The sequence below is a fragment of the Mytilus californianus genome, unplaced genomic scaffold (assembly GCF_021869535.1).
Source record: "Mytilus californianus isolate M0D057914Y unplaced genomic scaffold, xbMytCali1.0.p SCAF_9, whole genome shotgun sequence".
NCBI lineage: Eukaryota > Metazoa > Mollusca > Bivalvia > Mytilida > Mytilidae > Mytilus > Mytilus californianus.
Genome location: NW_026262745.1, coordinates 20,836,767 through 20,851,327, shown reverse-complemented (window position 1 = coordinate 20,851,327; position 14,561 = coordinate 20,836,767). Strand labels below are relative to the sequence as shown.

The 14,561-nt window shown below is 32.8% G+C and overlaps 1 protein-coding gene across 3 annotated transcripts in view; it reads left to right on the top strand.

Annotated features, from left to right (window-relative positions):
* Positions 1 to 6,705, top strand: part of LOC127716547 (deoxycytidylate deaminase-like) — an 83,257-nt gene extending 76,552 nt beyond the window's left edge. For all 3 annotated transcript variants that reach the window (XM_052222772.1, XM_052222770.1, XM_052222771.1), the window contains exons 3-6: positions 2,192 to 2,298; positions 3,152 to 3,284; positions 4,764 to 5,004; positions 6,350 to 6,705. In XM_052222772.1, coding sequence (XP_052078732.1) covers positions 2,192 to 2,298; positions 3,152 to 3,284; positions 4,764 to 5,004; positions 6,350 to 6,419 — 551 coding nt within the window. In that variant the 3' untranslated portion in view covers positions 6,420 to 6,705. The remainder of the gene's footprint in view (positions 1 to 2,191; positions 2,299 to 3,151; positions 3,285 to 4,763; positions 5,005 to 6,349) is intronic.
* Positions 6,706 to 14,561: the final 7,856 nt, after the last annotated feature.

Below are 14,561 nucleotides of genomic sequence, written 5' to 3'. Positions count from 1 at the left end.
AACACATCATGTTGTGTAAAATCGTCAAATTTTGAAACATTATTGCGTAATGTTAAAACCATATAAAGAATAAGCAAATCATCATTACGAAATAACAAAACCACATCATGTAATGAAACAACTACATAACGTTAAGTCACATTCACATCAAGTAATGTTAAAACCACATTGACTCATGACACAACCACATTAAATAATGGTGAAACCACATCGAGTAATGACAAAACCATATTGAGTAATGACAAAACTATATCAAGCCAATACGAAACCATATCGTGTAATATCGAAATATCATTAAGTAATGACTATTCAATATTGAGTTATATCAAAACATCATTACGTAATGTCAAAACCATATTAAGTAAAGACAAAATATCATCAAGTAATAATAAAACAACATAAAGTAATATCAGAGTTCCACGTAAGACAGCTGTGGCGTTCCGTACTATGAATTTACTGCTTTGAAATACCATACGGCATACTTTGTTAATAGTGAACAAAAAGGTAAAACATGCTACACATAGGAACAAGTGATCAGTATGCTGGAGTTTCTTATTGACAACATATTTGTTGAATTTGGAGGTAGACTTTTTTAACAAATTGTCGGCATTCCTATGGGAGGGAACTATGTGCCTCTTCTTGCCAACCTTCTTATTTTCATTTGAGTCTGGGTACCTTCAGACACTTGTCAAAACAAGAAGATCAAAGAAACCAGATCATTTAATTTCACATTCAGATATATGGATGATGTTCTTTCCATTAACAATCCAAACTTTTCTGATTGGGTTCCATTAATATATCCTTCAGAACTAGAAATTAAAGAAACACCAGCACGGCTTCCTCCGCCTCATTTTTAGACTTATCCACATCGAATTTGACATAAGCGGTCATCTCAGTTCCAGAATCTATGACAAACGAGACGATTTTTATTTTGAAATTATAAATTTCTCCCACCTGAGCAGCGATATTCCAACTTCACATGCATATGGGATATACATTTCCCAACTCATTCGGTATTCAAGAGCTTACAGCTGCTACTCAGACTTTATAAAACGTCACCAGTTTGTGAGCAGGAAGTTGATGAACCAGGGTTATGTCAAAAAACAACTCGGCCTTTTTCTAACAAAATCATCGGAAGATACCAAGACCTTGTTGATAAATATTCCGTATCAGCATCACAAATAATACATGACGGTCTTTAAGTATAGATTCTATGTACTGACATTTTTTATCATCTTAATTACGTGTTATAGTATTCTTTTTATTGGCCTTGTATACTTTTAACCTTTACTGTTTAGTCAATTTTAGGTAATATCCTTTTGGCATGGGTCAGTATTTATACATCCCGTTCTTGTGCTATTGTCATTTTTGTATTCTTGTCTTCCATTTTTGCTTATGTACTTTGTCTATAGAGTGTCTATATGCCATTTTATTTGTTTTTTTGTTGTTGAAATAGTTATTTGTTTTTATAGTTATTAAGATTTTAACACAATGTTGACTGCTGTACCCCAATTATTGACATTTGTACCTTTGATATCTATTGATAAAGGACTTTCCGTTTTGAATTTTCCTTGAAGTTTGGTAATTTGTTTATTGTACTTTTCTAATACCGTAATTTAACATAACTCGCATTTTTGATTAAGGACACTCGGTCGCAAGCTTTTGTTACATTTAGATTCCGCGGTTAGTCAATAATCCCACTGAAACTTGTTATGTCGTAAATGTACATTAAATTATCTACAAATGATCATGTATGAAACGCTTATTCAGAAGGCAGATTAAGGAGGGGAGGGGAAGGGTGCCCGCCCTCTTACAAAGCTTCATGTATGTTAAAAGCATAGACGTTTTACATGTTCCACTCATACAACTCTGTTGTAGGAATCATTCATATCAGGCCTTCAAAGTAGGTCAACCTGTAAATATTTTTGTCTTCTCATAGCGAAATAGCAATGTTGACATCGCCTCGAATAATCAATTATTTAAAAAATGCCCATAATCATATCTTCCTTATTTTCCTCCTGATAAATTTGTCTGTATATAACGAAACGAAAAACAATCAATCATCACCAAAAGCCCTATTTACAAAAAAGAAATATTGAAAATGCAGAACCCTTTGTAATGACGCACAGAGAGACAACATCTATCATAACTTGTCTTTTTCTACACAAACGTTTATTTCTGAATTTTACAGAAACAATCGAAAAGGGTTACAAGCGACCATGGAATCTAGAATGGGACGAGTATTTCATGGCGTTAGCATTTTTATCAGCACAAAGGAGTAAAGATCCTAAAACTCAGGTCTGTGACAGTGTAAGATATTCCTGTTGTATTAAATGTTTATACTAACGATTTGCTCATAGTTATCTTTTAAGAATATTTTTCAATGAGAGGAATCACAAAAATATTCTGATCATAATATGTATTTATAAAGCAATTTAATAAATTTGTATTTATGATTGTTTCTTTGGGACCACTTACACGAATTAAAAGAAGTGTAAACGCAATATGACTCTTGAAATACTCAGCATTATGTTACAATACTTGTTTTAAGCAAATAGTTGTTAATTTTATTAAATCAATGTGTGAAGAAAGATCCAATTTTATAGTGCATCTACTCAATCGTTTATGAGAGTTCTGATATGCTTGAACGTTAAGTTAAATAACGTGTCTAACATCTCTTTGAAATTTTATTTGTGTCTTTTAAAACAATTCTGAGCACATTATTTAGCTCTGTTAAACAATAAATAGAATATATAGTAACTGATGGTAATCAAATTGTGCAAAAAGAAACATATGGTATAGAGCAAGACACATGTGATCAAACTTGAATTAAAGACCGAACTTTCTAATTACACTTTTCAAGATGGTTTAAATAACCTTATAAGTTTCAATTCAAACTTTCCTGAGTCGGTGGTCTCGGGGTAACCAAATAAATGTTGCGTATCCACTAACCACGTGACACATGTGAGTAAAATCAACGTTTGGTCGGTGCACAGTCAGAATAATGTACAGGGTGTGAAAATACCTTGTGTACTAGCACTTTTAAAAAATCCGACTCATCGTGTTGGTTTGGTACAAATTATGGTTCAATTTCATAACACGTTTTAAGTAAAGGAAACAAAAGGAATAAACGAGAAAAGATCATTTTCAGGTTGGAGCATGTATTGTCAATGAAGACAAAAGGATTGTTGGGATGGGATATAATGGTATGCCAAATAATTGCAAGGATGAAGAGTTTCCCTGGGGAAAAGGTCAAACTGCTGAGGACAATAAACATTTATATGGTATGTCAATTTGTAGAACATTAACAGAGAAGAGTAAAACGAATTATAAGATTACATACGTATTTTATAATTTGCGATTAAAATATTAATTATTGGAAAACACAACAGTGTATATATTTTCGTCCAAACAATAAAACAACTTCCCTATTGAACATCAAGGGTTTGAAGGAGAGTGTGATGGATGACTAAACAAACTTGAATTTGAATAAGAGGCGATGTCGGGTATACGTAAATGAAACAGCAACCAAACGACAAAAATAAACACAATCTAGTTGGCAACATTCAGTGGTCAACTGTAGAAAAATGTATACGCACCATGTCAAGTTCTAAATTGCCCTTAGTCTATTGAAAGTTGTCAATAAAATTAACAGACACATTCAAGGATCTGTCATTTAAACCTAATTTTCCAAAATAACGAATGTACAGATATCCACATATGACATACGACAACAGTTACTGCTGGTTTAAGACACATGTTATTTGTATATATCTGTACCCTTCCCCGTTTTTAATCTCGATCAGTAGATTAAAAAAATACATTAAGAAAAACAGTATAAAAGGGTGGAAAACAAGATAAAAAACAAAGTATATCGTATTAAAGAATGCTCGAAGTTACTGCTGAAAACACCAGAGTATTTAACCTGCTGGTAACAATTCAAAGTATCCTGCACTTACTATCTGTTCATGTCCTGCATAGAAAAATTCATACCGCAACGATATAAATAGTACAGGAAGATAAGACATTTTTATGGTTACTTAGCATTGATATTTATCCGACAAAATTCGAGACGCAGCGATAGAACAGAATAATGAATTATCTATTTAGGCAAGAAAGATTTGTAGAGCAATCCATAATTTGGTTAGTTAGTTTTATGAAAAAAACCAAAATATATGAGAATTACCACTTTATATTGAATTCCGATACCACAAAACATCTATATTTGTGATAAAATTTAGTAAATATTTGACTAATTTATTACATTTATTATATATCCCTGCTGTAAAAGTGGTTTCGTCGTAAAATATAACGTTTATTGAAATCCAGTAATTCAAAGCAGACATGCGCATATCGAACCTACTTCAAAATGTGCAACCTATAAATTTATAAAATTTTCAAGGAAAATGATTAAAACTTCTAGCAGTTTGATTTAATATACTTTACTAGTACACGTATATTTATTCAGTATTGCATTGTAAGAAATTTCATTTAAACATAATTAGTTAATTTTTCTGTTTTCTATAGGTATAGGAACTAAATTTCATAGATATGTGTGTTTGCAATATGGGGATGTGCTGAAGAGTTATCAGTCATTTTTTTTCTACTATCCTTTTCCACTCTATGCATATATTATCCAATTTTATAGTCCGCATTAATCACTTGCTGTTGAATGTCCGGTCATCAGATTTACAAGTGTTTAATTGAGATTAATGAACAACAGAAAATGTTTTCAACTGTATTATCTGGAAATATACTTGTAGTATGTCACGCTGAATTAAATGCTGTAGTCAATAAGATACAGTCAGATATACGAGGATGTTCTATGTATGTTACGCTTTTTCCTTGCAACGAATGCGCCAAGATAATAGTACAGTCTAGATTAAAGAAAGTTATTTATTACAAAATGCCAGAGATCCCAAAAGACAAAACGAAAGCACAAGAAAAAGATGAAATAAGAAAAGCCGTTGAAAAAATGTTTGAACATGGAAATATTGAGTTGAAGTAAGTACTGATGACTTCAAACATACACAAGTAAATCTTACTTCAATATATTTCTAACATCTCTGCTTACCTGGCAATATTTTATGAACATTCATTTGTTACTATTCTGCATGTGCAACAGACCAATGTTTTGAGTTCGGCTGGTGATATTGATTAAAGTGAAATCAAATGTAACAAAATGGTTCTTTGGAGAGAGCACAGAAAAACAAAGAATTAGCATATTACTTTAAACTGAAATCATAATTGTATGACACAAACCGATATTGAGAAAAATGACCAACTGGCAATAAAGCATATAGTGCAGATAGCAGTGAACACGAAAACCCTACACAAAGAAAGTGAAAAGTGACGTTTTGAAGGCTAATCAAATACAAAATCAGCAAAGACAAAAATAACCTTTGTATGAAAACGCAAAAGTCAGCTTATTCTGAGTAAGTAACAAATGTATCATTAGAACCGAAGCATTTGCTACAAGACGGACACAATTTGGAATATACAAAAGGGACTTAACATGTTGTACTATTTTCTAAAACAGTTCAACTATGCATGAATAATATTTTATTCTCCATGTTTATTTTGGCATCTTGGTGTTTAAGAGGGAGAAAATACCAAAGGGAATGGGGTTGGACAATAAACAAAAAATAAGTGGAATAGAAACAAACGACACCGTGATAAAAAAAACGGTGAAAAGACAAAACAACAGTCTACAAAACACTACACAGAACATTTGAGAATGAGTATTATGAACCCTACCAAAATATCCGGGAATGCAGTTTTGTTTTCGAAGAAAACAAGTTCCTACTGTAATTGCGACATATGTCGTGTGTACCGTTGACGTTGGACTCAGATCCTTGATAGTCTTTGTTTTAATTCAATTATTTCTGAATCTGTTATTAATTTTACATATATATTTTATTGTTATAGTTGTAGCATTTTACATAAGAATACAATAATAAGTTAAATGTTTAAGTCCATAATCCAGAACATTACAAACATTCATCACTTAATCTACTATTTTTATATTGATACGCTCTTCAATACTACATATAGATTTGTACAGAAGAAACACGACAGTGCCATATATGGAGCAGGATCTGCTTACCCTTCCGCAGCACATGAGACCACCCCGATTTTTTTTATGGGTTTCGATATTGTGGTTTGTAAACTATTGTTTGTCTTTTAGTCGTTTTTTTTTTGCCATCCATAGCCAGTTTGTTTTCGAGTTATGAGTTTGGTTATTCCTTTGGTATTTTTCGGCTCTCTTTCTTAATCCCGGTTTAAAATTGAAACACTAATTAATTCCATTGTATCTGGAAGCTTGTATTATATATGACCTTTATTTCAGGAAATACGAAATTGATCGAGAAAGGAATACAGTTTTTAAAATTGGACCGGAAGATTCTATAATTTTGTAAAGCAGTCAATGACCACATTTACAAAACGAAAAGCTGGAGGATCACTGATATATTTCAGTAAATGAATGATATAACTATAATTCATGTTTATCATATTGATTGTGTGATAATTTTATTTGATTAATAGTTACACTTTTAACATATAATATATCAATATTTCTGTTATTCATTGTTTTATCAACTCATTCTAACTGTGATCAATTTTTGAAAATTTTACTAATGATTATAATTTGTTCTTATTGGGATGATTTGTTTAATAAACTAATATGCTATTTATTAACTTTTATGTCCTTGTGTTTTTGTGTTTTCTTTCTGTGTATGTAAAAAAAAACTAGGAGGATACAAAACGAATGTTTCAAAAAAATTCGTCGCTCCCAAAACAGACATCATCATAACCAATGAGAAATATGAAAAAAAGCCAAACCACAATTCCTGAAACACTATACAGAAAACTTGACATTAAGCAAGACAAGCCCTGTATAACTATGGGGATGAAGTCAGGTGCCAATGAACAGTTATTATTATCATTCGTAGTAGTCGTAGTCGTAGTCGTAGTCGTAGCAGTAAAAGTAGTAGTAGTAGTAGTAGTAGTATTAGTAGTAGTAGTAGTAGTAGTAGTAGTAGTAGTAGTAGTAGTAGTAGTAGTAGTAGTCGTCGTAGTCGTCGTCGTAGAAGTAGTAGTAGTAGTCGTTGTAGTCGTAGTAGTAGTAGTCGTAGTAATAGAAGTCGTAATAGTATTAGTCGTCGAAATAGTAGTAATAGTCGTAGTAGTAGTAGTCGTAGTGATAGTCGTAGTAGTCGTACTAGTAGTAGTAGTAGTCGTAATAGTAGTAGTCGTAGTATTCGTAGTAGTGGTAGTATTATTATTATTATTAGTAGTAGTAGTAGTAGTACTAGCAGTCGTAATAGTAATAGTAGTAGTCGTCGAGTAATAGTCGTAGTAGTCGTAGAGTAGTTGTAGTAGTTGTAGTAGTAATTGTAGTTGTAATAGGCGTAGTAGTAGTAGTAGTAGTAGTAGTCGTAATAGTAGTAGTAATAGTAGTAGTTGTCGTAATAGTCGTGATAGCAGTAGTAGTCGTATAGTAGTAGTCGTAGTAGTAGTCGTAATAGTCGTAATATCTGTAGAAGTCGTATAGTAGTAGTCGTAATAGTAGTAGTAGTAGTAGTAGTAGTAGTAGTAGTAGTAGTCGTAATAGTCGTAGTAGTAGTAGTAGTAGTAGTTGTCGTAGTAGTTGTCGTAATAGTTGTTATAGCAGTAGTAGTCGTATAGTAAAAGTCGTAATAGTAGTAGTCGTAGTAGTAGTAGTAGTAGTAGTTGTCGTAGTAGTTGTCGTAATAGTTGTTATAGCAGCAGTAGTCGTATAGTAAAAGTCGTAATAGTAGTAGTCGTAGTAGTAGTCTTAGTAGTAGTAGTCGTAATAATATAGTCGTAGTAGTAGTCGTAATAGTCGTAGTCGTCTTGTAGTAGTCGTAATAGTAGTAGTCGTCTTGTAGTAGTCGTAATAGTAGTAGTCGTAGTAGTAGTCGTAATAGTCGTAATAGCAGTAATAGTCGTATAGTAGTAGTCGTAATAGTAGTAGTCGTAGTAGTAGTCGTAATAGTCGTAATAGCAGTAATAGTCGTATAGTAGTAGTCGTAATAGTAGTAGTCGTAGTAATAGTCGTAAAAGTTGTCTTAATAGTCGTAATAGCAGTAGTAGTCGTATAGCAGTACTCGTAATAGTAGTAGTCGTAGTAGTTGTCGTAGTAGTCGTAGTAGTTGAAGTAATAGTAGTCGTAGAAGTATTAGTAGTCGTAGTAATAGTCGTAGTCGTCGTCGTCGTCGTAGTAGTAGTAGTAGTAGTAGTCGTCGGTGTCGTAGTAGTAGTAGTAGTAGTGGTAGTAGTAGTAGTAATCGTAGTAGTAGTAGTCGTTGTAGTATAAGTTGTATTAGTAGTAGTCGTCGTAATAGTCGTTGTAGTAGTAGTAGTCGTAATAGTCGTAGTAGTAGTAGTAGTAGGTGTCGTATTAGACGTGATAGCAGTAGTAGTTGTGTAGAAGAAGTTGTAATAGTAGTAGTCGTAGTAGTAGTCGTAATAGTCGTAATAGCAGTAGAAGTCGTATAGAAGTAGTCGTAATGGTAGTAGTAGTAGTAGTAGTCGTTATAGTCGTAGTAGTAGAAGTAGTTGTCGTAATAGTTGTAATAGCAGTAGTAGTCGTAGTAGTAGTAGTCGTAATAATATAGTCGTAGTAGAAGTCGTAATAGTAGTAGTCGTATAGTAGTAGTCGTAATAGTAGAAGTCGTAGTAGTAGTTGTTGTCGTAGTAGTTGTCGTAATAGTTGTCATAGCAGTAGTAGTCGTAGTAGTAGTCGCAGTAGTAGTAGTCGTAATAATATAGTCGTAGTAGTAGTCGTAATAGTCGTAGTCGTATAGTAGTAGTCGTTATAGTAGTAGTCGTAATAGTTGTAGTAGTAGTAGTTGAATTAGTAGTTGTCGTAATAGTCGTTATAGCAGTAGTAGTCGTATAGTAATAGTCGTAATAGTAGTAGTCGTCGTATAGTAGTAGTCGTAATAGTAGTAGTCGTAGTAGTAGTCGTCATAGTCGTAATAGTAGTAGTAGTCGTATAGTAGTAGTCGTAATAGTAGTAGTCGTAGTAATAGTCGTAGTAGTTGTCGTAATAGTCGTTGTAGCAGTAGTAGTCGTATAGTAGTACTCGTAATAGTAGTAGTCGTAGTAAGCGTAGTCGTTGTCGTAGTAGTCGTAATAGTTGTAATAGTAGTAGATGTAGAAGTATTAGTAGTCGTAGTAAAAGTCGTCATAGTCGTAATAGTAGTAGCAGTCGTATAGTAGTAGTCGTAATAGTAGTAGTCGTAGTAATAGTCGTAGTAGTTGTCGTAATAGTCGTAATAGCAGTAGTAGTCGTATAGTAGTAGTCGTAATAGTAGTAGTCGTAGTAATAGTCGTAGTAGTTGTCTTAATAGTCGTAATAGCAGTAGTAGTAGTAGTAGTTGAAGTAGTTGAAGTAGTAGTAGTCGTAGAAGTATTAGTAGTCGTAGTAATAGTCGTAGTCGTCGTAGTAGTAGTAGTAGTAGAAGTAGTAGTAGTCGTCGGTGTCGTAGTAGTAGTAGTGGTAGTAGTAGTAGTAATCGTAGTAGTAGTAGTCGTCGTAATAGTATAAGTTGTATTAGTAGTAGTCGTCGTAAGAGTCGTTGTAGTAGTAGTAGTCGTAATAGTCGTAGTAGTAGTAGTAGTAGATGTCGTATAAGTCGTGATAGCAGTAGTAGTTGTGTAGAAGAAGTTGTAATAGTAGTAGTTGTAGTAGTAGTCGTAAAAGTCGTAATAGCAGTAGAAGTCGTATAGAAGTAGTCGTAATGGTAGTATTAGTAGTAGTCGTAATAGTCGTAGTAGTAGTAGTAGTTGTCGTAATAGTTGTAATAGCAGTAGTAGTCGTAATAATATAGTCGTAGTAGTAGTCGTAATAGTCGTAGTCGTATAGTAGTAGTCGTAATAGTAGTAGTCGTAATAGTTGTAGTAGTAGTAGTTGAATTAGTTGTTGTCGTAATAGTCGTTATAGCAGTAGTAGTCGTATAGTAATAGTCGTAATAGTAGTAGTCGTCGTATAGTAGTAGTCGTAATAGTAGTAGTCGTAGTAGTAGTCGTCATAGTCGTAATAGTAGTAGTCGTCGTATAGTAGTAGTCGTAATAGTAGTAGTCGTAGTAATAGCCGTAGTAGTTGTCGTAATAGTCGTAATAGCAGTAGTAGTCGTATAGTAGTACTCGTAATAGTAGTAGTCGTAGTAAGCGTAGTCGTTGTCGTAGTAGTCGTAATAGTTGTAGTAGTAGTAGATGTAGAAGTATTAGTAGTCGTAGTAATAGTCGTAGTCGTCGTCGTCGTAGTAGTAGTAGTAGTATTAGTAGTAGTAGTAGTAGTAGTCGGTGTCGTAGTTGTAGTAGTCGTAGTAGTAGAAGTAGTAGTAGTAGTAATCGTAGATGTAGTAGTCGTAGTAGTCGTCGTAGTAGTCTTAGTTGTATTAGTAGTAGTCGTCGTTATCGTAGTCGTAGTAGAAATAGTCGTAGTAGTAGTAGTAGTAGTAAAAACACACACACAAACAAGGAAAGAATACGGATATAAGTCCCCTCGACAGTAAGACATTTTTTAAAACTAAACTATGCGACGTCATGAATGTATTCAACAAAGAAGATCACAATTGTTCGAGCTACTTCAAAGAACAAAAACACACATTTTCCAAACTACTCTCTAACTATGAATCTCTAAAAAAACAATTTTTAATGGTGAAAGGGACTGTTTTTTTTTCTAATTACTGTTAATTATATTTTCAGGTATCTTTTCATAATCATAAATCAACTGTTTAACTGTTTACAAATTTTGAATTTTTGGAAATACTAAGGATTTTTTACACAAAATATCTATTACCTTAGCTGTATTTTGCAAAACCTTTCGGATTTTTGGGTCATTAATGTTCTTCAAACTTGTTTTGGTCTTTTTAACTGTCTTGTTTTGATCGTTACTGACGAGTCTTTTGTAGACGAAACGCGCGTCTTGTGTACAAAGTTTTAAGCCTGGTATCTATTATGAGTTGAGTAAAAAAAATGTGATCTTTATAAAAAAAGTAGATCCACTTGTAAATGTTTTAATCAAACCATATTTTGAGACTGTAAGAATCACCAATCGAACAACTTTAGAAATAAGTAACGATCATTATTTTCTTTTCAAGTTAGCAAGAACTAGTATAGCCCTTGGATGGTGTAAACTTCCCCAAAAAAACGTGTATGGAGTAATGGTGTATGGTATATGGTGCAATGGTAGAAGGTGTATGGTGCTATGGTGTATGGTGTAAGGGGAATGGTGTAATGGTGTAACGTGCGATCGGGAATGGTGTGAATGAATGGTGTACGACATTTAAAACTATGCAAAATATTGATAAAAACTGATTTTTAATTTTTTACATTAATTAACAATATTGTGATCAAAATTCGTTTTTTAAAATAAATAAATAATTGTGCAGTCGCACGCTTTCTTTGAAATTAAATTGCATTATGGTGTAGTGTGTAAGGTTTATGGTGCAAAGGTGTAACGTGTATGGTGTATGGCACAGGGTGTATGGTGTAATGGTGTAATGGTGTATGGTGAATGGTGTAATGGCGTATGGTTTTAGAGGGAAGTTTACACCATACTGTACATATAAAACATGACAAAACTGAAAAACGTAAACTTTAGGCTATACTTTTTGTCCTTTTAGGTTTTATCAGCACTGCAACTTTTGAGTAAATTTTGAATTTTTAAATATTTAGGCAGCGAGCATCACTGAAGAGACATTTATCGTCGTAATGCACAACTGGTGCAATAACATTGGTACCGTTTATATTATTAATAATTACAACATTTCAAAACCTTAATGCGCCACTAATCGAAATCATACATTCTTCAAGAATTGATCATAGATCCTCTCCTTAAAAACTAGATACACTGGAGGCGTTTTCTTTTAGCATAAGATATATACCCGGGCTTATAAACTAGATACACTGGAGGCGTTTTATTTTAGCATAAGAAATATACCCGGGCTTATAAACTAGATACACTGGAGGCGTTTAATTTTAGCATATTAATATATATATACCGGGCTTAAATGTTAAATATTTATGCAGTTACCTCTTTCAATATTGAAATGTCAAAATTTTATCTTATACTCTTATTTTGAAACTCAACAAAGTAATCATTATAAAAATAAGGATATGTGGTATGATTGCCAAGGAGACACCTATTCAATAGAGTCTAAATGAAGTGGTTATAAGTTATTACATGTCATCGTACGACATTCAACATTAAGAAAACCCCAAACCGTATACATGGTATAGTCAGACCGGACATGAAAAATGAGAAACAAATCAAACGAGAAAACTAACGGCATCATTTAAAGCAAAATTTCTTACGAAAAAACAAATACGACAGGCATAAACCAACGACAACCACTAAAATACAGGCTCCTGAATTGGAACAGACACAGATAGAATGTGGCGGGGTTAAACATGTTTGTGAGCGCTCCACCCAATAACATAGGACAGTGGTGTAACAGCACAACATAAGAACAAACTACAAAAATCTGTTGCAGTTGTCTAAACTCAAAAGATCAGTACGAGGTACGAAAAACAACTTACATAAAAACAATAGACTCAAAGCAGCGGTTCAAGACTACTCGCAGTACAGAAACCTAGTTCAAAACCAATTACAACTAATAATAAACAAATAATGTTCTCCTAGAGTAAAGTCGAGATTAAAGCTTTGAAATTCGCTATTCGACACACATCCATAATTGATTATGTAACGTTGTAAATGTTTTAAAACATAGCTATACAGTGATACGGATAGTTGTGTGCTTTAAAATAGAAATACATAAGTGCATGATGATAATTTCAAAAATTAAAACCAATACTCGGTCGTTTATTTGTCTCTGTTTAATAGCATTTCAAAAAGGACATGATATAAACTGTACGAGTATCGTCTCTGGAAGATATGATAGATATTCACCTCCAGAGATAATTCCTTTAAAATGCAGATTTAACTCGGTAAACTATTGTCTGCTTTATTTACCCCTGAAATTATATTAGATAGTTATACTAATAGTAGCATAAGTTTTAGCTTTCTTAAAAGCTTTGAAGTGCTTCGCTGTATCATACTTTTAAGTAAGATGTGGTTTATGTTGTTGTTTAAGTATGAGCACGGTGTTAGTTATCTCCTTTGTATATATACATGTACTCAAAAGTGTGGTGTTATAAGCCCGTCTTAGATGGGATATATTATAGTATACTGTACATTTTTGTAGTTCATCCATGGATATTTCCTCAAAAAACTCAAATTTCCAAATTCCAACAAAACTTAAACGGAACATTATGATTGATAGAATATATAAATAAGGAGATGTCGTATGATTGCCAATGAGACAACTATCCACCAAAGTTCAAATGGAGTGTGTTACGGCCAGAAATCACCTTTGAATTGTAGCCAACAAAAGACACAAATAAATAATAAAATTTAACAAGATTTATTATACACAAGTTTACAAGAAGTCTTACAAAAACAGAAATGTCAACTTAACTGTCAAAATATATGTCCGATCTTTTTGTCTTTTCTTTATCCGGAATTCTTCTCTTCACTGTTGCGGGAATCCAAACAGAATATTATGTCCAATCTAGTATGATGTAGTTAACGTAAATAAAAGTGTCAATCCAACTGAGAGAACATCTAAGAATATCAGTTTATTAATGTCTAATCTGTAATTTCGGTATCTGTATATATAGTTGTCAAGGAAACTTCTAGATCACTGTAGAAAGGAAACTCATAAAAAACTATAGAACGGCAACTTCTAGAACAATATAGATGTTTAAATTACGCATCTTTTATTATGATCATTCTGGAATCGTTATGTAAGAAAAATAAAAAGTTCTAACCATTCCATGATTGTTCCAGTGACTTCTTAACTGCATATTGAATACCATGTTAACAAACCATACAAGTTATACCTGTTATAAGGCACTCAAAACAAATTAGGCCAACTAAATAAACATGATAGTTACAATATCATAACACCTCCCCCTTAAAAATGAGTGCAACAAGAATTTTTCATGAACAATAAGTACAAACAAATCATAGTATGTTTTAATAAGATCTAGATAAAACATCTGCTATTACATTATCTTTACCTTTAATATATTTTACAATAACATCATATTCTTGTAACAATAAACTCCACCTAGTCAACCTCTGGTTCATGTTTCTCGTTTTATGTATGAAGGTGAGAGGATTATGATCAACAAGAATAGTTGCATAGTGGGATTTAAATATACATCAAAATGTTGAGAGGCAGACAACAGTGCAAAACACTCTTTTTCAATATATAGTTGAATAATTTTTCTAATGTTTATCCAATTTCTTATTATTGTATATTATATGTTTCTTGATATAAAACGGCTCCAACTCCTACATCACTTGCATCAACGACAAGTTTAAATTGTTTTTCAAAGTCTGGAGTGATCAGAACTGGACTACTAATTAAAAGTGATTTGCTATTTTCAAAAGCGTTTTGACAATTATCACTCCAGATGAATTTAGAATCTTTCCGTAAATGATGAGTCAATGGGTGAAC